Source organism: Tyto alba, unplaced genomic scaffold, assembly GCF_018691265.1.
Source record: "Tyto alba isolate M040663 unplaced genomic scaffold, T.alba_DEE_v4.0 Super-Scaffold_23, whole genome shotgun sequence".
NCBI classification, from domain to species: Eukaryota; Metazoa; Chordata; class Aves; order Strigiformes; family Tytonidae; genus Tyto; species Tyto alba.
Window position 1 is genome coordinate 25,002,743 of NW_024881297.1, and position 24,389 is coordinate 25,027,131.

The 24,389-nt window shown below is 39.3% G+C and overlaps 1 protein-coding gene across 2 annotated transcripts in view; it reads right to left on the reverse strand.

Moving 5' to 3' along the window:
* Positions 1 to 1,170: 1,170 nt before the first annotated feature.
* The window catches only part of EGF (epidermal growth factor), a 61,350-nt gene continuing 38,131 nt past the window's right edge, over positions 1,171 to 24,389 (reverse strand). The window contains exons 15-25 of one of the 2 annotated variants that reach the window (XM_032997830.2): positions 23,176 to 23,343; positions 22,293 to 22,442; positions 21,697 to 21,846; positions 20,884 to 21,000; positions 19,687 to 19,812; positions 17,260 to 17,379; positions 15,162 to 15,312; positions 12,323 to 12,487; positions 8,813 to 8,915; positions 5,299 to 5,401; positions 1,171 to 3,803 (exon numbers count right to left, since the gene is read on the reverse strand). In XM_032997830.2, coding sequence (XP_032853721.2) covers positions 3,580 to 3,803; positions 5,299 to 5,401; positions 8,813 to 8,915; positions 12,323 to 12,487; positions 15,162 to 15,312; positions 17,260 to 17,379; positions 19,687 to 19,812; positions 20,884 to 21,000; positions 21,697 to 21,846; positions 22,293 to 22,442; positions 23,176 to 23,343 — 1,577 coding nt within the window. In that variant the 3' untranslated portion in view covers positions 1,171 to 3,579. The remainder of the gene's footprint in view (positions 3,804 to 5,298; positions 5,402 to 8,812; positions 8,916 to 12,322; positions 12,488 to 15,161; positions 15,313 to 17,259; positions 17,380 to 19,686; positions 19,813 to 20,883; positions 21,001 to 21,696; positions 21,847 to 22,292; positions 22,443 to 23,175; positions 23,344 to 24,389) is intronic. The other variant, XM_032997832.2, reaches the window with a different exon arrangement.

Consider the following 24,389-nt stretch of genomic DNA (forward strand, 5'->3'; position numbering starts at 1 on the left):
GGCATCACCCTGAAATAACATGAGATAAAATGACTTCAAATAAGACAAAATCACAATATATGGTAACAAGGCAGAGGCTTTCCCTAATCCCACCCTGAATAATTTTTTACTTTTTCCCTATAATGTTTTTTTGGAAATATTTTCATCCTGACAGAGATTACTATGATGGAAAATTTTTGCCTGAACAGATAAACCTCTACAAAGCTGCAAGTGACTGCAAAAGAGACTTAAAATGAGAAATGTCATGCATTCCTAAGACTAGGAACCATTGCATTGCTTATGTCCATTATGAATGAGCATAGATCTTTCCTCACTTGTTTACGATTAAAATATAGCTTTAGAGAATTGAAATGTCAGTTTCAATAAAGTCAGGATTTACTACGCCAAACAAACTAATTTTCTCCCTTGCTCTTTAGAATTGCCCAACAGTTTTCTCACTTTGGACTTGTCAAGGTTTTTCCTCCTATGCTCTAAATCCCTCTTCTACATCTTAACATAACAATATTAATTTCATTTTTAAAAGTCAGAGTATACCAGTAGGATTTGGCATCTTAGCTACATATCCAGAAAGTATAATAATTTTTAAAGTTTGGGGGCTTTTTTGGCATACCTGAAAAAAGGTTAGTCAAAAAAAAAAAAAATGAGGAACCTCCAAGGATTCAACCATTTGACTTCAACTGTTCTACGTATAACACCTGAGAATAACATCTTGGAGACCAATTTAAAAACATCTCGTGAAGCCATGGATAATATTTCTAGACAAACGAGTAGCAACATTCATAACAGCCATTTAAGTGTGCACAAAGAGGAGTACATGACTTCTACTGGTTTATAGGAATGTATAACTAAAATAATAAATAAACACTTACCATATTTTATCTGGGTCCTACCTGTGAGCTGCACAAGACAATCCTCATTAGTACAGATTCTCTAAGCAGTGAATGAAAACCCATGATATCTGCACGTGCTGCACCAACACATTACACACTGCAGCTGCATGAAAGCGGTGGAGCTATCAACAAACATGACATGGGTTAACTAAAACTAAAATTTTGCATTCTCTTCTTTTAAAACAAGACGGACACCAAGGATCTTTTTTTATTTTATTTTATAAATCAATAACTTTATAAACATACAAATAAACCAAATATATTATATTTGTGTTGAAATATCATTTCAAGGCTTTATACTAAAGATTATTTTGAGTTTAGAGCTGAGTTTAGGAAACATTTAAAACTCAGAACACCCTAATTACAAAAACATATCAGCTTGATTTTCCTATCTTATTCTGTAAAGAACACTATCAAATTTAAAATTGGATCCTTAGACTGGAGGAAAGCAAAGTAAACAAAACACAGGGTAGAATATGAAACTAATTTGTAAAGAGTCTGAAACATCTTTGTTTAAGATTCAAAGTTACAAACCTTTATTTCCTTTCATTAAGGAAACTACCAACTAAATGTTGACTGTCATTTAACACAACACTTTGCTTTTTAAGCACGCAAACATATTTCACCAGAGATAATGAAAGTGCAGGGATCAAAGTAATTTTACTGTCTAGCTCTCATGGAAATAAAATGCTTTACTGAATCGGAGACTTATAGCTGGACTCTCTTCCCATCAAAATACACAAGATCAGTGATGAACTGGGAAAAACGAGGGAAACAAAACTAGATGCCTTTAACAATGTTAATGAAATTAAATTATATTGAACTTAAAATCAAGTTTACCAAATACTAATGGTTCAACCCAGTGGTTGCCCTCTCCTGTACACAGTTTAGTATGCCAACTCTCCTCAACCACTTCTCTTTCCATGGAAGCACCCTTGTTGCCATGCACACAAGAGAAGGCGTCTTCATTGCTACTAGTTCCAACTAACCTCTGGAAATACCTATTTTATAAGTTTATTCTGAATTCAAAACCAATGTGATTAGAAAACAGACTCAACAACTCAAAACCACCAGCAAAAATCAATTTAGAAGATAAACAAGTGACAACTCTCTACACAACAGGGCATTATAATTTTCATAATTCAGACACCTGTTCTTACTGTTTACACCAACATAAATCAGAACTGACTCTGCAAAGTTACTCAAGTCTGTAACTGTTTTGGACATGAGGTAAGAAGCCTTTCAAAACTCCTTCCCATGATTGGCCTACAGAGATGGTAATCAAGTGACAATATCCCCTACCTTCCTGGGAGAATTCTAAAAAAAAACAAAAAGCAGGATGGTAAGCACACAAATTAGTAACATTTGCTACTATTATCCATTTAATGAATTACAAGGAATGCTAGTGGTGGGCACTGTAGCAAAGTTAAAAGAAGGTGTCTGATAGTTACAGTAGTAGGCTTCAAAGACAGAGGACTGAGAGTTCCCCAAAAATTAAAACGTTTTTAGTAATCTAGCTGATTTTCAGATATCTTCCAAAATGTCCTGAAAGCAGCCTTTCACCAGTGGTGAAAATCACTTTATATGATAAACTAAGCTACAACTCTGTGTGCAACAGATCTTTATAAGTGAGTTAGTTCTTAGTGAATAACTGGAAGGGAACTGTAGGTGTTAGAAAACCAGTTACAAGAAAAATTGGTGCTGTTTTCCAATTGTTCCCATGGATTTTATCAGGTAGCACAAATCAGTTATGTGTAAGCCAGTCTAAACTGAGATTTTTTTTGTCCCACTCCTCCCGTTCTTTTGGAGCAGCAACTGGCTGAACTTCTTTCCCCGCACTAAGTGCTATATAATGGACCAGGTTTTGCTGCCAGACACACTTTGGTGAGGCAATGACAGGGCTGAAAGCAGACTCAGGCCCACTGCCTCAGTCCAGAAACAATCCTGTAATGCTCTGAAGGACCAGTGCAGACTGGAAAACTTAATGGAAGAATCACCTTTCCCCTCAAACGTTACTTCTCACTTCATAGATGCGACCATCATTAATACCATATGCTCACAAACAATCCTCCAGTCCACCAAACCTGTGAAATGCAAGATCCCATTTGATGCTCACTTACAGAAGCAGATACAAAAATATCTCTGGCAAAGTCCAGGAAGTTACACTGGCCTGACAGCAGTGCTGGGGAGAGGTTTAAATTGTCCATAAACAATATTTTAATAAAAAGATTCATTTTTAACTCATTTTGCTGCATCATCTTCCATTCCAGTTTCTCTGCAGTTGTCCTTGTGGCCCATTTCCTAGGCAGTTTCTGGAATCTGGGTATGCGTAAAGACCACTACTTGCAACAAACTCCATTAGAAAATACTTATCTCTGACAAATCACCCACTTGTCTGTTTTCCCCTCAGTGTCCTTGTAGCAGGTAGTTAATGAAGTTAGCAGCAGTGACCCTTAAAGTGATACTTATAGAGTACTCATTGCTAATACATTGCTCACAGTAATTCTTCCAAGCAGAGACGACAGGAAAGGAGTGGCAAGGACTCCTCTGTTCTGTTTTGATTTGTGTTTTTTTTTTTTTCCTAAAGTAGATTTTGATGAAAAAATGCAAGTTGCTTCAGTATTTCGTGAGTTCCCATTCTCTACTGACTTCATCCTTCCTCCTTTTCCCACTCAAACCCAGGTTGCTTCTAGTCTGGCTGCATCAGCAGGCTGGCCTGAGCGAGCTGGCAGGGCTCCCTTTGCAGCAGGGGCTGGGGTTGGATGCTCCAGGGATCCTGAGGAGGGCCCTTCACCGCCCCCATCGGCTGATGCAATTTCTCACCAACAGGAATCTCTTGTCGACAGTCTTGTTCCTTCTCCTCTTCTGCCAAAGTCTCTGCTGCTTTGTCATATGTTATAGGCTGTTCTTCCTCTGGGAAAAACAGATATGGATTACTGAAAGCCATTTGAGAAGCTTAGCAATGACTAAGCTGAAAGAAAGCTAGTGGCAAGTCTGAGAGAGGAAAGCTATGAAAGGAAGCACAGAATCAGGTTCAGAAAATTACAAAACCAACTCATGTCAAAAGAACAAAAAAAAAGGCAAATCAAGAACTTGCTTCAGATTTTAAGATATTACTTATCCTAGGCAAAGTTCGTGGTTTTCTGTTTTAATGCATAAGAACATGAAAAAACATGCCCATGACAAGAAGACTACCTGCCTGGCAAAATGAAAGCCCCTGCTCCGAAGTCAAAAGATTTTAGAATTGTTAACTGGCATGATGTAAGAACCTTCTCTAATATGTTCGAAAAGACATCAGATTATTTATCAATCTTGTCTAAAATGGTTGAACTTCTTTTGTTAAAATTTTCAACTAGGAAAAAATTAGGCACCTGTCATGGGAAATTTCTGTTCCAATAGCTGCATCTGATAAAACCATAAATGAAAACAGAGTCTCCTAATGGGAAACATCAGGCTTCCTTCACTGGACAATACAGCTCTACACATGTTCACGCTATTAATCTAGCCAAGTAAATGTGAGGCATATTTTCCGATGAACAAAGTGACTTCCCAACACGTGTCTAAGGACAGAACGGGCAATTTTGAAAATCTTGCAAGATGCCTGCCCATTCGAGTATCCTCAAACATTTGTCTTTGCAAATGACTGATGCAAACCGGATCCCTCTAGTAACTTCTGTAGTTAGGAGGTAAATATGGTAACTAAGACACATGGTTAAAGATACCAATGTTTCTCCATCAGTTCTCACCATCTGAGCAGTTAGGAGATTCAATTCCCATCTATAAGGCAGCATTTTCTAAAACTCAGAGTGGTCCAGCTGGTAACATGTGGGCCCATGGAAGCTTGTTGTGTGTTTCTGTGCTCCCTGATGCCTTTGCACCGGGGATGGGAGGCACATCTCCTTCATTCATCTCATCTTTGTTTAAGCACCAAACACTCGCCAAGCAGTCAAACACCTTGTTTAACACAGAAAGGAGAACGGCAGTTGCTGCTGCAGGGCAAAAGAGTTCTGGGGAGACCTGGACCCCTCACACCATTTCAGTTATCCTGCCTGAATGAAGCAGGACTGTCAAAATACATTGTTCCATGGATACACATCCCCCATCAGTATGATAGGCATAATTTCACTTCCTATGAAGTTGTATATAAATGCAAAAAATTGATATTATTACTATCACAAGAAGCATCTGGCTACTTATGAGTATGAAAGCACTGTTGTGGTGCAATTTCTCATGAATAATCTGCAAAGTGAAGGACTGAATGGTCTCTTCACAGCAATATAAACATGGCTTCTGCTGTGCACAGCAGCTTTAAACAGGCCAGAAATATAATTTTGATTTCTCTGTCTCCTCTATCAGCTGCTGGTACAAAGGTGAGGAGAGATCTAATAAGGAAGCAAATTCTACTCACCATATTCTGAAGGGCAGGCAGGATGAGGATCTGCTGTCTCACACTCAATTAGATCAACCGCTTTAGTCTCCAGAGAACTGTTACACTCCTTAACAACCGCAAACTGCAAATACATACAATATGCACAAAATTTACAGAGCCCAAATTAATAAAATGAACTTATTTTCTGAAACCCAAGAGGCAAACTACAAGGGCCACATACTCCAAGTACAGCAGGGGGAAAAAGGTCATTCTGACTTCTGGGATGACCCTTCCCCTGCAGAAAATTAAATATTAAAGTTGATGACAGCCCCGGTTTTTTGAAAGTGCACAGTCCCAGTCTAGTAAAGAAAACCCCATTCTCTTGCCTTGCAAATCAATCTTTCCAGATGCAAGAACAAAATTTCATGAAAATCAACCCTCTCCATAGTACTGAGGGCCACTTTTAAAGTATTAAAGAGACCCACAACCAGACAGCAGGAAACCCTGTCAGACTCAGGGAACGAAGTGAGCCTCCCTCCTCTCAGCACCACCCGGGGGGCACAGTTCCATCGTCCCATGGTGATGCTGGAAGTGACACAGCCGAAGCAGAAGATGGAACCCTCTGGGGGAACGTGCTGAAAAGACCAGGGGAGAAACAGAAAACAGGATAGAGGAAAGCAATGTGAAGCATGGTACTGAAAGAGTATAGAGGGAAAGAGGGAAACCTGGTAAAGGGGGGTATGTTTAAAGAGCAGAGTCATGGAAGAAGAAAAAATGTCTGTAAGTAAGATGTTCCAACAGAAGAACTGACAGATTCAGTGGTCCAGGTGGATAATCGGTGGTTTTACGTGGATAGATCACAGAAGGAGCAGGTGTGACTATTTAGGCATCAGTTCATTTACATAAAATCTGTAGGCTTACAGCTGCTAACCCACATGTGACAGACCCCCAGAGGAGATTCAGCTACACAACGTTCTGCAAAATATCTTTGACTGTGGAAAGCAGAACACTTGCTGGATGAAAAGTCTCAGAATATCATCAAAATCCAGGCATATGCAGAAGCTTACCAAGGCTTACACATCCCTAGGATGAACCTAGACTGGCTTATGGAACTCTAATATGAATGTGAAGAAATACCCAGGCACACCCGCTGCTAAATGTAGTCTCACCTCGTAGAATAGAAGTAAAGGCAAAAGTGAATGACACTTGGACAACTTATAGGTATAGTTTCAGTATCACGATACTGAACATTTGGTATGTGCAATGGCATAAAAGCTTCTTATCCTCTACATTAACCTAGATGGGCAAGAACAAGAAAGTCCTTGCACTCCCTCTCCCCAACCTCAGAAATGAACAGTGGCACTGTGGGCTACAAAATGAGTGAATTTCATGAGCTGTTTACAGTTACTGCATAACACATCATCCAGTCCAGATACAAAGTCCTCCATTAAGATTACTAATGCTGTGTAAATCAATAGCACCCAAAAACCTATCCAAGTACCTTAAGAGTTGAGGAGCTATAGAGTTTTTTGTTCCTGATGTAACATAATCTCTTTTTTTTTTTTTTTTTCACATAAAACTCCCCAATAATCCACTTTAGGTGAACAGCAGAAATGGACAACTTCCTGCCACTTTGTGGGAACTCTACAGTTTCTAACCTGAGTGCATGCATGAATGAAGCCCCAGTGATCTTAACACTCAGTGGCTACATCAGCACAGAGAAAATCACATGCATGAAACCACAGGAATTCATCACTGTGTAAGCAGCAGTAATTAGCAAAGGGTCAGTGATTTCCTCTTCCAGGCTGCAACAAGGTATTTGCAATAAATTACTTTATTAATGTATTTGATGCCTCCCAGGGCAAGAATGCATGATGAAATCTAACACAAGTGTGTAATAGATGAGTTAGTTGGATTCGGTTTTGTTCATTCAGTCCATTGTTTAGCTGTCTAATTACTCCTGTGTTCAGCAAAAATGTCATTGACCACTAGCATTAACTGTGGGGACAACAGCAGGTGGGGACAGAGCTGATGAGCTGCAGGCCTCCTACAGCACTGCTCCCAGGCAATGAGCCATTCTCAGTCCCAACAAATGTTTATAATCTTCTCAGGCTCAGATATTTTGCAAGCTGTGGTTTTTGTCTGTGCCATGAACAAATAATGACATCGCCACAATTCAGCACATTTGTTGTACAGTACCTGGAGGAACAAGGCACTGGTAAGAAAAGGTCCACAAGAGTATACAGTTGACCAGCTAAGGAACAATATGTCATAACCAGGGTCAAGTCAATTCAATACTCCCAACATATGTTTGATAGTGTGTTTCAGTGGCTACCCACTCACAAATCCTGTCATTCAATCTAAACCATTTACAAGACCACCTTTGGGTTGATTAAAAATCCTTGCATTTTCACTATAAATATTCCATGATACTCAACCCCTCAAACAGACTCCCAAGTAGAAAAAACTCATCTCTTTCTGGACTCAAAGATGTAGATCAAAGTCAAACTTCAGGCCATTTAAAGTCAAATTATTTTGTGGCCATGACTACTACGCAGATGGTTCTTGTACCTTTCCAGATATAGTTGGGTGTGGAGAGCTTTAAAATCTTGCAGTAATACCTATACTAGAAAAACATGTGTGTGTCTACCCCAGCAAAAAGGTATGTGCTTCACTAGAGTTTATCGTCAATCCCATACAAGTATAAACTCTTCCAGTAGTCTTTTCCACTGGCATAACTGCTTGTTTTGAAGAATGTATGGTGCTTAGCTAATGTGATGCTACCTGGACAAGTATGGTAATATCTGCATTAGAGCATCTTATTCAGAGCTGAATATGTGTGTGCAGACAAGCTCTCAGGGTAAGTCATGCCATTCTGAGAAAGGAGCCTCAGACTGGGCACAGAAGTAGCCACAGGTGCTAATTATGTCACTTCAAGTTTCAATTGCAATCACCTAGCAGTGTAATGTCATTTTAATGTCAGTGAGAATCAGGTCCCTAGATCAGATCTTAGGGGGCAAAATTCTCTGATGCAACTTCAAAAATGACATTTCTACCTACATCAGTGCAAAACTGGTATTTTAAATTCCCTCCCAAACATCCTGGTTGTTTTTCTTTACAAGGCATCAGACTCTAATACAAAGACATTTAATTTCATCAATCCTCCAAATAAAGTTCAACATCTCATGTAGCACACAGTACTTGGCTTCCAAGAAGCCTTTTTTACACAGGGCATACTTTCCTGTGAAAATAACTCTGTGATATGCCATGTCATCACATTGCCATTTCCTTAATTTAGAACACAGTTCCCCAACTGTTGTGTTCAAAGCTAACAATAACACTGGCTAATGGTTGCAATACATCCAGGCAGCTGTGAACTTTGAGGGATAACAATGAGGTAAGATGAACTAGGGTTCACAGCAAAGCATTTGATGACTCTAGCAGTTATTTAATATATTTAAGATGTGAATTATTTGATGGATAATCTCAAGTGGATCCCTAACACTCTTTGATCCTTCCTGCCTCCCTTTCCACTCCACATTAATATAGTTACCCGAGACTTGTTGCTAGTAGGTGTCACGTTCTCATTGTCAGCACGGCTGCTGGCATCTCTTATCGCTTCTGCATAGAGATTCTTCTTGTACAAGTTTTGACTTCTGCAACAGAACAAAAGCTGAAACAAATTATTTCGCTTTGGCAGAAACAGATGCTGCTTCCTTTCACACGTTATTCTATCGGCATTTACAGCAGGGACATATATTTTGGTTTCTTTCATTGGTTTGAAAGGGTATATTACTGCCAATTACCACACAGTGGTTAAAAAAACCAGCTTGTCAGAAACAGAAGCCAGTAAGAAGTGGACCAGTGTTTCTTCTAATGTGCCACCTGTAAAGGGTCATTCATTAAAGAAAACAATAGACCTCATAATTTTAACTACCCCCTTCTATTTTCTTATATTATTATAATACATTCCTATAATAAAGATTTAATTTTCAGCCAATAAAATGAACATTTGTGGGTGAAGCTCAGAAATAAAAACCTGACTGTGTTTTTGTGTATCACTGATAGCTACAATTATGAAAGTTGTTTCTGTGTTCATCTGCCTTGCTTATACAAAACAACTATTTCAGAAATTACTCTGAAATTAACAAACTGAAACCCTTAAAAAGCTTGGAACTAAGACATTTCAAGGAAAAAACATGACCAGCAGATTTAGTTCAAGGAGAAAAAAAGCCAAGAGTACAACCTGGAGGTGGAAAAGTATATAAATAATCAGCTCGAAGGGGCTAGTTCCATAAATTAAAAAAAAAAAAAATTTGCAGTTAAACAGCAATCACTTATAAGGCAGTATTAAAAGCCCATATAGGGCCCAACACGGAAAACACGGTCATAAGAAAAAGAGCTCAATTACACTGCTTGAGATCCAGATCAGTACACCTTTACTGACTTTACAAGTACGTTTTTTCTCCTCCTAGACATCAGCTGCGTTACACTCCAAATTTTGGAAGTCTCAAGTTATAACATCCTTTTACTTGATCAATTTTAAATTAAATTTAATAGACATGTACCAAAGAAAATAGGAATTTTCCTTTTATTTCTACATCACATTCATATACTAACTGGGAAAGTACATTTGCCATAATTATTATATGCTGCTCCCTTCATGAAAATACAATGTAAATAAAATTTGCTTTTGCTAGAAACAAGAAAGACCTGTATCCACCATGGATCTTCTCCCCAGATTCTCTATAACTTGTTCCTGTGTAGTCAAACGTTAAAAAAGAAAGTCATTGCCTCCAGTAGAGGGAAAAAGTGGGACTACTAATATGAAATCAAATATGTGTCAGATATGAGGGCATATCCGCAGAGAAGAATGCTGAGAAATAAGGTAAATTCGTCCATTTTTGTCTTTTCCTGACACTGTAGCAAGGCTGCTGTTCATGTTTTGTCACCTGGATGTGCTTGTTCTGCATTGCAGCTCACAGTGCTGACAAAACTTGAGTCCGTTACTCAAATATAAAATCCATTGCACAGAGCTCACACACAGGCATGGTCCTCAATGGGATGCCCTGCTCAAGAGAATCACTAATTCTACATCTTATTTTACAGCATGCAGAGTAACAGATGCCAAATGGACTTGGCGGGCACGGGAGTCTTCATCTGTGACTGAGCACAAGCAGGCAAGGCAATGAAATCCAGTTGATCGAGCATGGGCAAGAGGCCAAGAATTTCTCAGTCCCAATCCCAATCAAGCACTGTGGGTGTTACATCTACGATTCAGATTTTTTTGCTGTTGGAAGAGTTGTTTCCTTGCTTCCCAAGGAAGACTGGCATACTATACAGTCAGACCACATAAACCTGATGTTAAGGATAACACAGTGCTCTTCAGCGGACTACAGTCATTGAGCAAACCAACACAATACTTTGGTATTCTTGGCCTCCAGTTCACACATTTTTCAAATTGGCATGTGTAGATCTTCATTTCCTCCAATTAAAAGGAGATAGCTGCCTCCATTTTACAGGGTAAGGAACAGGACTATTACAGAATTAATCAGTACATTTCAAAATAGAGTAGATTATTTGAAAAAGCAGTATAGCCATTTCAACCCAAATACTGGTTTCCAAACTCCAGTTAAATAGGGATTTTAGGTCAGTGGTTTCATTTTGATCTAGTTAGCTAGTAATAGCTACGGCACAAATTCAGTCAAGCATGTAATTGAAAACTTGTTGTCAAGGTAAATAGTTCTATTGATCAAAAGCATTTGGCAAGAAAGAAAGGTAAATCAGAGAGAAATGACAAAAGAGAGAGAAAGGGAAGAGAATTAATACCTTCACATCTTAAAACCAGCCATACTCTGCCTATTTTTCATGACAGTTTATATGACATATGGGAAATATAATAATCTCACAATTTGTCTATTCTGTATGTATCATTCCATTTATTAGCTTCTGAATCCCAGGTCATGAGAACAAACAAGTCTGTGCTTAGCTTTAATTCTGGACCTCTACTATTAGTTAATAGAAAATAAGAAACGTGGCAGTTTATCTACTTTTATGGACTAAATATGCTAGGAACCATTAAATAAGAATGGAAAATATTAGCTACCATAGTTAAATTATTTTGTAGCTTAACTTTTTATGCCTGGAGTGTCTAGCTTTAAAAGTAACCTAAACCACAAACAAATCCTCTGCACATGGAAGGCAGGTCAGCATTCAGCAGGAGACACTTGATTTGGCTGCTGTGTGGCTTTTTGTTTGTTTACTTTTAAATAAAAGTATGCATTTAAACAAGAGCCTCAGAGAACAGTCATCTACCAAAGTCATTGCCAAAAGACTCTAACTTATTAAATGCTGAATGCTTTCCAGTCCAAGGGACATTGACGACATTTAATTTCACATCAGACTGGGTTCTTAAATAGTGACTGTAGGGATTCTTTTTGCCACGAGAAGAATCCCAAACCTGCACAATTGTTTACAGCCATGGAAAATGCCAGGGAGTACTTTTACAACAGATGTGCTCACATCCCTGATTTTACTATTTCTACTGCCAGGAAAACTGGTTTCACGTTCATTGCTGGAAGCTTGCTATTGGAAGGTTAGTATGCTGCTTCTCTCAAGGAAAAGGAAACTTTCAGGTGCCACTCTACACTGAAAGGGAAGCAAAACCAAACTAACGGGATAGCTAGCAGAGAAAAGCCAAACCCTACCATGACAGTTTCAGACATCTAGAGCTCCTAAAGGAAACCAAGGAAGAAGTAAATAGCATGCTCCTGAACTCTCTCACCAATAAAAAGAAAGGCTCCTTAAGAAGGTCTGTTCTTCTTCCCCCCAGACACATGTCACTCTCTAAAACCAATGCAACTACTGCATGCAAGGGACATGCCAGAACTTTCTGAGTTATTCATCGATCCAATTACTGAAAAACAAAAGAGCGGCAAGGATGACATAGTGATTTCCACCAGCTGAGGAACAGCTCATGTTCTTCCCCATCAGCCCGCTGTGAAAGTCAGCAGCACCTCAATCCTCGTGCCACCCGTTCACTGCGTGTGTTTGGAAGCAGTACCTGTGGCAGTAGGCAGCCAGGGACCCCAGCAGTAGCAGGAGGACGAGCACTGCCATGCACACGGTGATGGTGATATTCCTCATCTTCACCCGCTCGGCGTGCTGCTGCTCCCACCACTCCAGATCGCTGAACTGGCACCGCTCCCCGACGTAACCCGTCACACAGCTGCCAAAAGCAAGCAAGCACACTTCGTAACGGGTGGCAGAGGAAAGACCCCACACCAGTCCTTCAGTCACCTGGTGTATTGATTTACCATTGGCAACCGCTTCGGAAATATCTCGTTGAATTTAGTAGTGGTGAAGATAAAATTACTTTAAAGGAATGGCTGTTGAAACCTGTAGAATTCAATATTAAAAGACTTTTCTTATTGTAAAGATATTGAATCGCCTATAGAAATATACATGGAGATTATAATTTCCAGATTCCAATGGGCAAAGAATAAAAAAAAAATAATTTTCTCTTAAATCCTGTTATGTGATTAGTGTTTCCCTAAGATTTTCCATTTAACTGATTCCAGCAGCAGGCTTCCCTTTCTTTGAAATAGGCAATATAGGGCTTACTTGTATTTTCAGAGTGACTTGGTTAAGGGAATCAAATTTTAATCTGAATACTTATTTTAAAATAAAAGATGAAGGGTTTAAAAAAAAACAACTCATGGGTTAGAAATATCTTCATAATTTAGTTTTAATACAAGCTTCTTCCATAGGTGGTTTTTGTTTATTTGTTTGTTTTTACCACTGTTTTTACCACTGTAAAACCCAACATAGAAATATTTCATCAGTGCATGAAACCCTCAAATCAAAATTACTAAAAAGTGAGAAATACATCAAAAAGATGTTTTACTAGTTTTACTGTCCAAGTTGAGAGACATAAAAAAGGAAACAATAAACTTAAAAATGAAAAGTCCACTCAATTCATAACAATCTCTCAACAACGTAGGCTCAAATCCTTCTCACAATTCTTATTGGTCTAGTTTTACTCAAGACAAAATAGCTAGTCAAATGAGCAAGAGAAGCAGGATTCGTCCTGCAGCAGCTTTTACTTAATGTCCTGAAAATGTTATATCAGTATTCATTGTTAAATCAGGCACAAGCACTCTCATTCTGTCACAAATTAGAATGTACATATGTTGGAAGGCAGAAAAATGCTTATTTTTTAATGTAAGATCACAGTAAATTCCAAACAAGCTAGAAGATCTACTTTGTAGTGTAAGAGATTTTATTAATTAAAATACAATGTGATTTTTGCTAGATAACATTTTTCCATTACTCCATTTTGGCCGTTAATATATTACAGCCTACATGAATGAATGCTGCCATCTAGTGAGAATTCAGAAATGTGAGAATTCAGAAAGGTCCACACACAAACCCTGGCCCCCAAGAACATGGCTAAGCACAGTTGCTCCTTAATTTTTTTAAATGGCTTCCAGTTCCAGAACTGAAGAATATGTACATCTGGATTCTTATCATTAACTAACACATAACAAATAAAAGAAAAAAAATATGTGATCCACTTTGAAAGTTCTGCAGTTGTAGACTCTTCAGTTTCAATAGGAGAAACTCAATGAGGTGAAAAAAGATAGTTTTCCATGCCTCTAAAATTTACACTAAACATTAGTTACAAATACCAGAGATAACCATGAGTCCATCTCCTGTAATGGTTTTGCCCAAGGGCTTTGCGGGGCAAGCATCCACTTCATTCCCATGTATATACATGAGATACATTTTTTTTCATATTCCTGCAGCTACAGAGGTCTGTAGGCAGGGGAGACCAGTCATATTTAAAAATAAGAAAGCCTAGGATTTGACAGTGTTTGCAGAAATGGCCTGGTACAGAAGTCCCTGCAGCGCAGTACAAGGAAGATCTGGGGGAATGGTGGGTCAAGGAAACCCTTCAGTGCAAAGCTTGCTCTCCTCACCACTCCAAGGTTATACCAGGGCCACCTGAGTAACCAAGGCACAGAGCGAGCTTTGCCTACTATGGAACAGCATCCATCCCCTGCACAGGTCCTCGCTTACCAGGCGAGACCCCAGGGGAGCAGGCAGGGATTGGATTTGTCCCAGTGTAAACACTTTTACGCTTGATTTTGAAGAAAGATATAACACAGACACAAATATGATCAAGTTACACAATTAAACTCCAGCACTAATGGTTGTGAAGAATTATTACCCCATGGGACTAGGCTGTCACATTGACCAGGCCAAGGCTGACTTCTGGAGATACAAGATTCTCTTTGCTTTTATCAGTAACTGCATTTGGGGAACCAGGAATGAGGCTTCACGAAAATATTGACAGGAGGAAGTAGGCCTTGTTTTGAGGACTCATTGCTACTCTCCCTGTTTTTAAGATGACCATCACATTGTACACTTTCTGCCAGGGACAGAGACTCTTCAAACTATGAGGGAAGATGCTCACACCAGATTTCTCTCTGGTCCCAAACAGAGAAGACAAGACAGAGGTGTCCTCTTCCATCTCAGCAAGTGCTACACATGAACAGTCAGGCCAACAGGGAGGTACAAGTCAGCATGATATATATGTACAGGACAGGCAGCAAGCACCTCTTTCATAAAGCCATCACCACTAAGTCATTTAACAATTTTTCTCACATTTCCAAAGCAAAGAATCAAGTGCTTAGGGAGAATCCAGTCCTACTATTAATTGCAATGGATGTGAACAGAGTGACCACTTACAGAAAAAAGTAGAGTCTAATGATTCTAGTCTAATTGCTAACATGAGTTATGAACAGATAATTTATGGACAAACACTTCACTGTCTGCACTCAAGTGAGCCCCAAGGATACCATTCATCAGCAAAGACGATAAAAAATTTCTGTACTTACTTGCAGGCATAGTCTTGTAGATCAGAAACATAATTGCACACTCCACCATGGAGGCAGTATGACTCGTACGAAGAAGGGCATCCTACAGTATCACCTTGCACAGGGTGTGTAGAGTACTCATTGCTGACAACAGTAGGGGCCACAGTAGATTCTGAAACACAGGATTTCACAAGGACATCTCAAACTTTTGGCCACATTGGCAACATGATCTTACAAAAGAGTTCCAGAACTTCAAGATTGGAAAGTAGGCAAAAATCTCTAATTTCAACCAATTACTTGTGTTTTACCTATTTGCTTATGTTGCTTATCAAATTTAGGCACATGGAACTTTAGATCAAAATACTAAATGTGCTTGATTCTAGATTTGCTATAAGAGACTCACAGAGGCTGGCTGCATTCTGTCTAGTTAGCTCTGAAAAAAAACTGCGTTGGCTGTCTAGTTAATTACGCTGAAATGATTTTTGCAACTTATGCAGCTTCAGGATATGATAAATCTTTACCATTCATAAAGTACCAGAGTCAGATATACAGGTGAAGGGTGGCTGTATTTCACACACTTGGATCTCAGACTGAGAAGTTTTCACATGCAACTTGTCATTTTTATGCAGATTATTTCTACTTTGTTGCTATCCAGTTGATTGCATCTGTGTGTGACTGCAGATCACATTTGTTATTGTTTCAAGCTAGGCTGGGTACAGATAACAGCATCACTGGGGAAGCAGGGAACTCTATTGACCCAATTCTTCAAAGGGTTCTGTAGCTTTCTCTGAGTTGCACACACTGTCACCTACACAGATATCCCAACTAGCTAGTTTTAAAGGTTGTTCTAGCATTTCTGCACAGTGCAGACATGCCCTTGCAGAAAAGGAGCGCTGTCTTGCCTACTTTGATGCTACAGCAAATCTATAGGTCAGAACCAAACATCTACCTGACAAAGAATTTCTAGCAGTATGGCTTAGCAGAAATGCACCTAATCACACTCATACATTTACAGGATCAGTTTTATGACTCACACCACTTTCATTGCAACATGACCTTCAATGACATTTGGTTTTCAAAATTTCATTTGCAGGAGAACTGCCACAGCAAAGAGCCTGAATGGAAAGGGATGAGTGAACCTCAGGTGTGACTGATTTCTGCAAGGAAAATTTCAGCTGGCTAAAGGAGCTTATTAGGCAAAGAACTAAAATAGTGTGTTAACACCCATGAAGACATGGGATCAGATTTACAGCTGAGGGACCTAGAAGGCATTACCTCCAAGTCATGCATCATTTAAAATCATCATTTCCTGAGTGACACCTGAAACTACTGAAAGCTTCAGTAATCGAAAGGGGGATGCGAATGCTGATAGGTGTTCTACTTTATAAAGCCATAATTTCCTTCTGTTTTTCTGCAGAAACAGATCTGTGACACAGTGTTCCTCCATCATCAGACAGTCACTTGATCTGGAGTAAAATTCACCCCAATGAAGAGGGCTGACACACAGTAAGACAATGAGTCACTCAGCTCCACATTTTCAGAGAATGTTGCTGTCACTTTGAGGCACATTTTGAAATGAAGGTCAGATAGTCACCAGTACTGAACCTTCAGCAGCTCCCTTCATTAAATAGCTGACCAGATTGTCTGAAGAGTTTCAGAGCCCTTTTGAAAAATCATCCACCAGATCTGAAAAAGTAGCTTATTCTGGAGTATTAAATGGAACTTAAATTATGTGCAGTTCTTGTGCTAGACTTCTTCAGAGGGAAAGAAGGCACAGAGTTTGAAAAATGACACAGACTGAAATCACCTCCAAAATGTTACCTCCAAGGAGCATTTACTTCTGCTATTCATTGTAAAGGCCTTTAGACAGATGTGTCATTACCTTTAGACAGTAAAAACTAGCATTGAACCTTAATGCAGGTATTTCCAAACTAAACTCAAATCTGGTCTCTTTAGCCCACCTCAAAACAGGCTCCTAAAGCAATGCTAAATGGACCCACAAGCTGCTCAGTACGTCACTATACAGGGTTTCCTTAATTTCCAGGTACAGCTATTTACTCAGGAGCACAGTTCTTAGTTAAGGGCCACTTCATTTTAATCGCTCACTCCATTTACTCACTGCAACCAATGCCAGTTCCAGAAGCATCATCAGTACACAAGCAAGTGAAGTTTCCTTCTGTATTTCTGCAGGTTATGTTCTCTCCACAGGTGTGGGACCCCATCTTGCACTCATCAATATCTGTCACCCAAACAGTCTGCAGTTAGAAGAACGAAACGCCTCAGAGCATCAGTTATAAAAGGGAAGCAGTTGCAGCATTGCAGTCTCCTGGCAGTGGGGAAAAACACCAAACACCTTCCCTCTGCAAATGTGCCTTCATGGAAAATGTAACGGAAGAGCAACCAGCATGTTTTCTATGCCACGTAATCCCAGTCTCCCCAGCCTTTCAGAGCATACTACACTCCTGCAGGAGCTCTCCACAGGGAGAAGGAAGGAAAGGCTTCCCCATGAAACATTACAAATACAGTAGAATTGGAGAGAAGACTTATTTGTACTGGATACATTCTCCTGGTATTACTAGTCATAGCTTGCACCCTGGATGAGTACTAGAGTACTGTCAGTTGGCATTCTTGCATTAAGACAGTGGAAGTGTTGGGAGTGGGGAGTTGCCCACCCCTGTACCACTCACTTGGTCCAGCCTAAACAAATATTTTAGATTGAAGAAAAGGGTCTAGAAACCTACAGGTTTATCCAGTTTGTGTAAACACTTACATTAACTGAGTCCATAAACTACTACAAAGAGGCTCCCTGATTGCAACAAGAGTTTCCAGGCTCAGAGCCTGGGTTGGGTTCGTACATACATCTCACCCACATCCTGCTGCACACCCTCACCCTGCCAGGCTGGCACTCACCCCCCCAGCAGCATCTCAAAGGTGGGAAATTTGAAAGGGCTCACATGCTAGAGTTTGGGAGCCTCTGATTCATTTTATGAACTGTCAGCACAATACACATGCCAGATCTACTTTGGGGAAACAAAATCACAGAACAACCCTCTCAATTTGTGGGAAATTATTGCTTAACCCACTGGGATTTTTTTCTACAGTGAAATTAACAGGATCTGACCCAAAACAGTCTAGAAAATTCAGAGCACTTTTAAAAGCAAAATGCAGGAACAAAACTGATGCAGCATGTGCCAAGAAATGTGATTTCAACAACACAAGATGAACTCATTCTGTACCATCTTTGGAGGTACTGACACATTTCTGGACACTGTGCGTGCATGTAGGCATCTAAAACTGCAGTACAAAATCACCAGTTTCTGATTTCTAGAGTACATTTCAAGTCATCAAACACAAAATTAGTTTCAATTCTATTTTTGCATTGCATCATGTATAAAATGCTGTGAAATCTTACCTTACTATCTTCTGAACTTAAAGACTTCAGGAAGATAATGGACTATTTTTCAATAATAGTGGTAGGTACCACAGACATTTTAGCTGAGCAACTATATCACAGATAGTGAAAGCCCAGGGCTGCCTGGGAACATGCCCTTTAGGTGATGCTGGGACAGCAAGAGGAGCTTGTGACTTCTGTCTGCACTTCCAAACATTCTCAGAGACATGAGCTCAGGATCTCTGACCACTGTATGCAGAATGTCTTCCTGAACCTCCTGCCTCTGAGACTTTCCACACTCTGCCCATAATAATGATATTGCTCTTAATTTTTCAGTCATCCTTATCTCTGTTGAGGAACCAAAGTCCAGTAAAGACTATGTAAGAATTGGGTCAAATATTGTCCTTTGGATTGGGCTATAAAGGAGAAAGGAAAATTAAAAGAACTAAAGAGAAGCCAAGACTCTCATAAAGCTCTGAACAAAAGGTGTGCTACTCAAGTACTGGAGGGGAAAAGCTTCCTATTCCTTCATATTTACTGCTAAAATGGATTAAAAAATTAAGAAATGTAGGGAACAAATTAAAGCCCTGGCATTAGAGCTGGATGGGAAAAGCAGTGGGCCTGATTATTAACAAGACTGTAAATGTACTCAGGCTGTCAATGTCAACACCTTGAACCTCATGCCTATTAAACAGACCTGGAATTATTTGATGATCATTATGACACACTCAATTCCTGCTTTCGTTTATATTCATGGCAACGATTTCCAATAAAGCCCTACTGCTTCACCTCCACTTCCCTCCTCCCCTTCACTCTTCCTCTCTCTCCTGCTGTAACTACTAAAAAGAGTGCAAACACTGAGAGGAGGTATCCACTGACAACTACAGGCTTTGCATATTGATCAGTAGCTGAGGTTGCCACACTTCAAACAGGAAGGAAAAGAATCAGAAAGGAAGAAATTTAAAATGTCAACTGTTTGGGGAAGCCACTGTTAGGATCCATGCCCCTACCAGATTTTTCAGAAAGAACCAGAACAGCTCATTTGACAACTTCACAGCTTGATGCAAGGCTGGCACAAATCATAAGACATGTATCTTGCTCATTAAGCCTGCCTCAGCCTTCCAGACACAGCACAGCCCTCACACGTGCTTGTACCATAGCAATGGACTCCGTCTCCAGTGTAGCCCTCCAGGCATTTACAGACGTAGCCCCCTTCTGTATTGATACAGCCTGACACATTTCGATTACAGCGGTCCATATTTACAGCGCACTCGTCAACATCTGTGAGACAAAACAAGGAGATGGGACACATGGGTCATGAAAACATCAGGTAAATCGATAAAAAGAAATATCTACATCATGAATCTCCCTCAGACTATGCTGTCACTTGTCATTTGTGCATCTGAAGCAAATGGGAAGAAAAGGGCTTTGTGGTCTTTTCTTGGTATGAAATTTGATGGGGACATTCTAAAGAGACTAAGACAGTGAGCCAGCTACTTTCCACTGGAGACCTAGAGATTCCACAAATACCAGTTGTTTTTAAAAAAATCCTGTTTGGAGGGAATGATCCTATTCAATATTAGCCTTCTATTCTTAAACACTACCCAGACAAAAATATTGTTTTGAGAAAAAACAAATAATATTAAAAAAAAAAAAAGTACCACAAAAAAAAAAAAAAAAAAAGACAAAACAAAAAAAAACTTACACCCATTTCATCTTCCTTTTTTTTTTTTTTTTTCCTTTCCATAGCAACATAGACTCCTATGAGTCTTCATGCTTAGCCACCAAATGGTAAAATTGTTCTGTTTCTAATGCCTTCCTGTCTTGGCCTTTATGAGAGAACAAAGTGCTTCCATCTATGTTGTATACAAGTCCAAAAATGTAAAGACCACTCTGAGAAATGTGCTGTCTGTCTGATTGTCTCTTTTTAGTGCTAGGAAGAAACAGGAGCAGCACTTTTATATAAACATTACATCAAGAATACTATTTTTTAAGAGACTCCTTAATACATACTTCTAAATTATACATCAACTATCATGTCTATGGACTGAGGTTTTATAATTAGGCAATTTTTACAAATAAATATGTTATGCTTTTATTCCTATTATCCCCATTATTGCTTGTTAATATTAATAGGATTAAGACTCATGACTCAGGGGAAAATAAGGCATGTGATAATTAGCCATTTCATCTCACATGCTCTCTGCTCATCATCCCTTTCAAAATAAGCAATACCATTGACCTTTCTCTGATGGCTCACACAGCGGAGCTGCCAATGTGAGAAAAGATAGATTTTCTTCCTCTCCCCCAGTCTACAGTTTTCCAGAAGGTTGTATTAATGTCCTTTATTACCATAGCATGATTTCCCCTTCCTGGTAAATCCTTTCAAACACTGACACATAGCACCATCTTCCAGCAAAACGCACTGTGCATTGACATCACATTCCAGTGCAGTGCAGTCATCTTGATCTATAGCATAAACAAAACAAAACAAAACAACAGCAGATGCATTTGGACAGATCAAAGGAGGTACTGTATATTAAAAAAACCCAAAACAACAACAACAACAAAAAAAAAAACAACCAACCAAACAAACAAAAAACCCCAACCAATCATAAAACTAACAAGAAAACCAGAACATACAGTCAAAGTTTAAAACATATCTCTCCAGGGTCAATGATGGCAAGCCAATACAATCATTAGGGCTGTTGTCTTTGTCTAGATGGAATTGAAGTGTCATTTAGTATCAGCATTTCTGAATGTTGGTATGCAAAACCTATTCTACAGTTTAATGATCTAGTGTCATCAAACATGTAGAATACAATGGGCTTACTGCAATGTTGATCAGAGGAACTTATATACTTATAAAATCTAAGGGAGAGACTTTCACAAGTGTTTCAAGTTAGAAACGTTTGTTCTCTAGACCTGGATAATATTAACAAGTTTTGTTGACATAGTGAAGGAACATGGAGACAAACAAACAAAGAAGCAGTTCTGCCTGGCATAATTGCATAGACCCAACTTCTTGTAAGAAGGTTAAGAGCATGAATGCCACGAGTCTTGACACTGAACCTCTCTTCCTTTAAGGCCTATGATTTCTTTCTGTTCTATAAACCTGTTCAGAGCCTCACAGTAAATAGAAATAAGACAATCATCAGACTCTACCTGATACCATGATTTCAGCCATCAATAAAATGTCGATTTTCTGCCTTTCCCCACCATCCATATCCTTGAGTACCTCAGTGCTTTGTGTGCTCTGGATCAAGGTCTCTGGTGTTGGCATTGGTAATACCTCCTTGTGCACAGAGACTCTTCCTGAAAAGTACAAGAAAAAAAGTGATAGAGACTATTTAAATCTACTGAACTAACTTTCTGATTTTCTACCCCTTGTCTGCTTTTCAATAATCATGGTGGTTTCCTTTTCAATTAAACATCAGTATCCTTCCAGACTAGCTTGTTTCTGGCCTCAAATTATTCCTAAAACCACTCACTGGTGGGTTTTCTCAAATACAAAAGACAAGGAATGAAACTCATTGCTCACAATACTTCTCAGCACGGCACACATCTCTCTTACTGCTAATATACCAAGGGAAAAATTACAACGGTCAGACATGTTATTGTCCCAGGACAACACCCCAGTGTTTTCATTCTTCAGAGAAACCATCATTCATTATGTAGAGCAATGTGAATATTTTCCAGTGCTATCTGTCAGGATCCTCAAGGGTTTGGGGAGGGTCTTTTTTGGAACTGGAGGATTGTACCTGCTGTTGTGTTGGAAGCATCCAGAGCATGACAGGTTTTTCCATCTTGAGTTTTCCCAAATCCTGGATGGCACATGCAATGGGCAACTCCAAAATTGTTTTCACAGATCTGATCACAGCCTCCATTCTCATAAAGGCAAGGATTTGCCCCTAATGCAGAAAAACAGGCAACTTAACAAGCTGCTTCTTCAGTCAACATCTCCTTTTAGCTGTGCAGAGTTGAAGCAGTTGAAAAAAGAATAAGGACTGACAAAAACTAGAGCATTCTTTTATTTAATTAAAAAAAGGTAAAAAAGCATAAATATTATCACCTAGACTCTGGCAGGAAAGCAGATTAGCATACTCTTTAACAAATTTATCACTTTAACAAAAAAACAATTCCTTTATTATTTCTCCTTTAGAGTCCCAACATTCTCTGAAAGTCCATTACAAGGGCATAGGAAACCTGTGATTACCTTCTCTCAATCCTGGTCTATTGAATTACTTTTTTCTGCTTACAGGAAGATTGTTCCCAACAGAAAATCAAATTCTTTGATCCAAAACTAATGTATCTTACAAAATCTTTCTTCATGTCATTTGTTATTATTTGTGTGTGAGAGGGATGCTAATAAACTAGGATAAATAGGAAATAGAAGACTATGGTAACCTTGTGGCAATTGATCAGCATCTATTCTTGGTCATGATCATAAATATACAAAATCTATTAGCATTCCTGGGACACATGCCCAGATGATGCTTTCAATAAATGCCAATCTGACTACGCAAGGCCTTTTAAAGAGCCTAATTCTGAGAAGATAATCCTCTCCCAAGGACATCTATTCTACTGATATCAGTGAACAAGAGGAGGCTGGAAGGGAATGACTGCTTAATTTTTGCAGTATACCTGGTTTCGCCAAAGGATGAACTACAACCATTGATGAGGGTCTCAGCATGCTGCCTCGAAGACGTACCCTGTTTTGGCCGGTCTTCTTGTCCACCCTCATTAGTGATGGCCTAGCCCAGTCAGAAAACCAAAGGTGATCCTCAAACACCGTTACATAAAAAGGGTGACCTACAAAGAAATTAGATTTCTCATTTCCACATCTGTAGAACATACACAAGAAACCATGTAAACAAAAGCAGTATCTGCATATGAGTCTACTAACACAGTGGCATAGCCATAGCCACTTCTCCGCTTTGATATCTCATGGGGAGATATGTCCATGCATGATGGACCACGGGCACACATTATTTATGCTCTTAGCAGAGGAAGCTATGACACTTGCCTGGCTCAGTATAGCCTCTATACTGCTGGTGACCTCCAACCAGATCAAGTTCACAAAATGCTTCTACCTCAGACACCATCATTTCTTAAAGCAGCACTGGGACCAGCCTTTCAGAAGTGGAATGCTTCCTGCCTCTGCCAGTAAGTGGCCCAGCACAGAGCTGCTGAGGTGCTCGGCTCCTTTTGCAGTCTTCACAGAACAGGGAGGAGAGGAGCTCGTGGTATGTGGCAGCCTGCATAAGTGTACCGGCAGGCTGGGAGCTACAGACATGATAGCCACTGACTGATGGTAGGACCCCAAAGCCAGTGTGTGGCCTCTGCAAGTGGCAAAAGTACACACAAGTGCAATACAGTGTGGTCCACACATACATATATGCTGTGGATATATGTATGATATATATATCTGTATATATATCATACATATATCTGTATATATATCTCTGTATATATATATCTGTATATCTATATCTGTATATATATATATATATATATGTATATATATCATACATATATATATATATATATATATCTGTGCTATGCACAGATATTCACTAGCCAGTACATCACAGTGAAAAATTCAAGAGGGGAATTAATTTTCCTCACTTCAGCCAACTAGCAGTGCTAGGCTGTGAGTAGATAGTCACTGTCTGTTAGTCAGCTAACTAGTAATAACAGCTAACACAAACCACAGGATGCAATAGATCATCCAGGTGTCCTCCTCTCTTTCACTGATTACAGCATGAACCTAGACACCAGCTTAGACCAGGCACCTAACACTTAAATGACTAATGTTAGGTGAGAGAAATTCTACCCCAAGTTTAGAGTACAGCAAT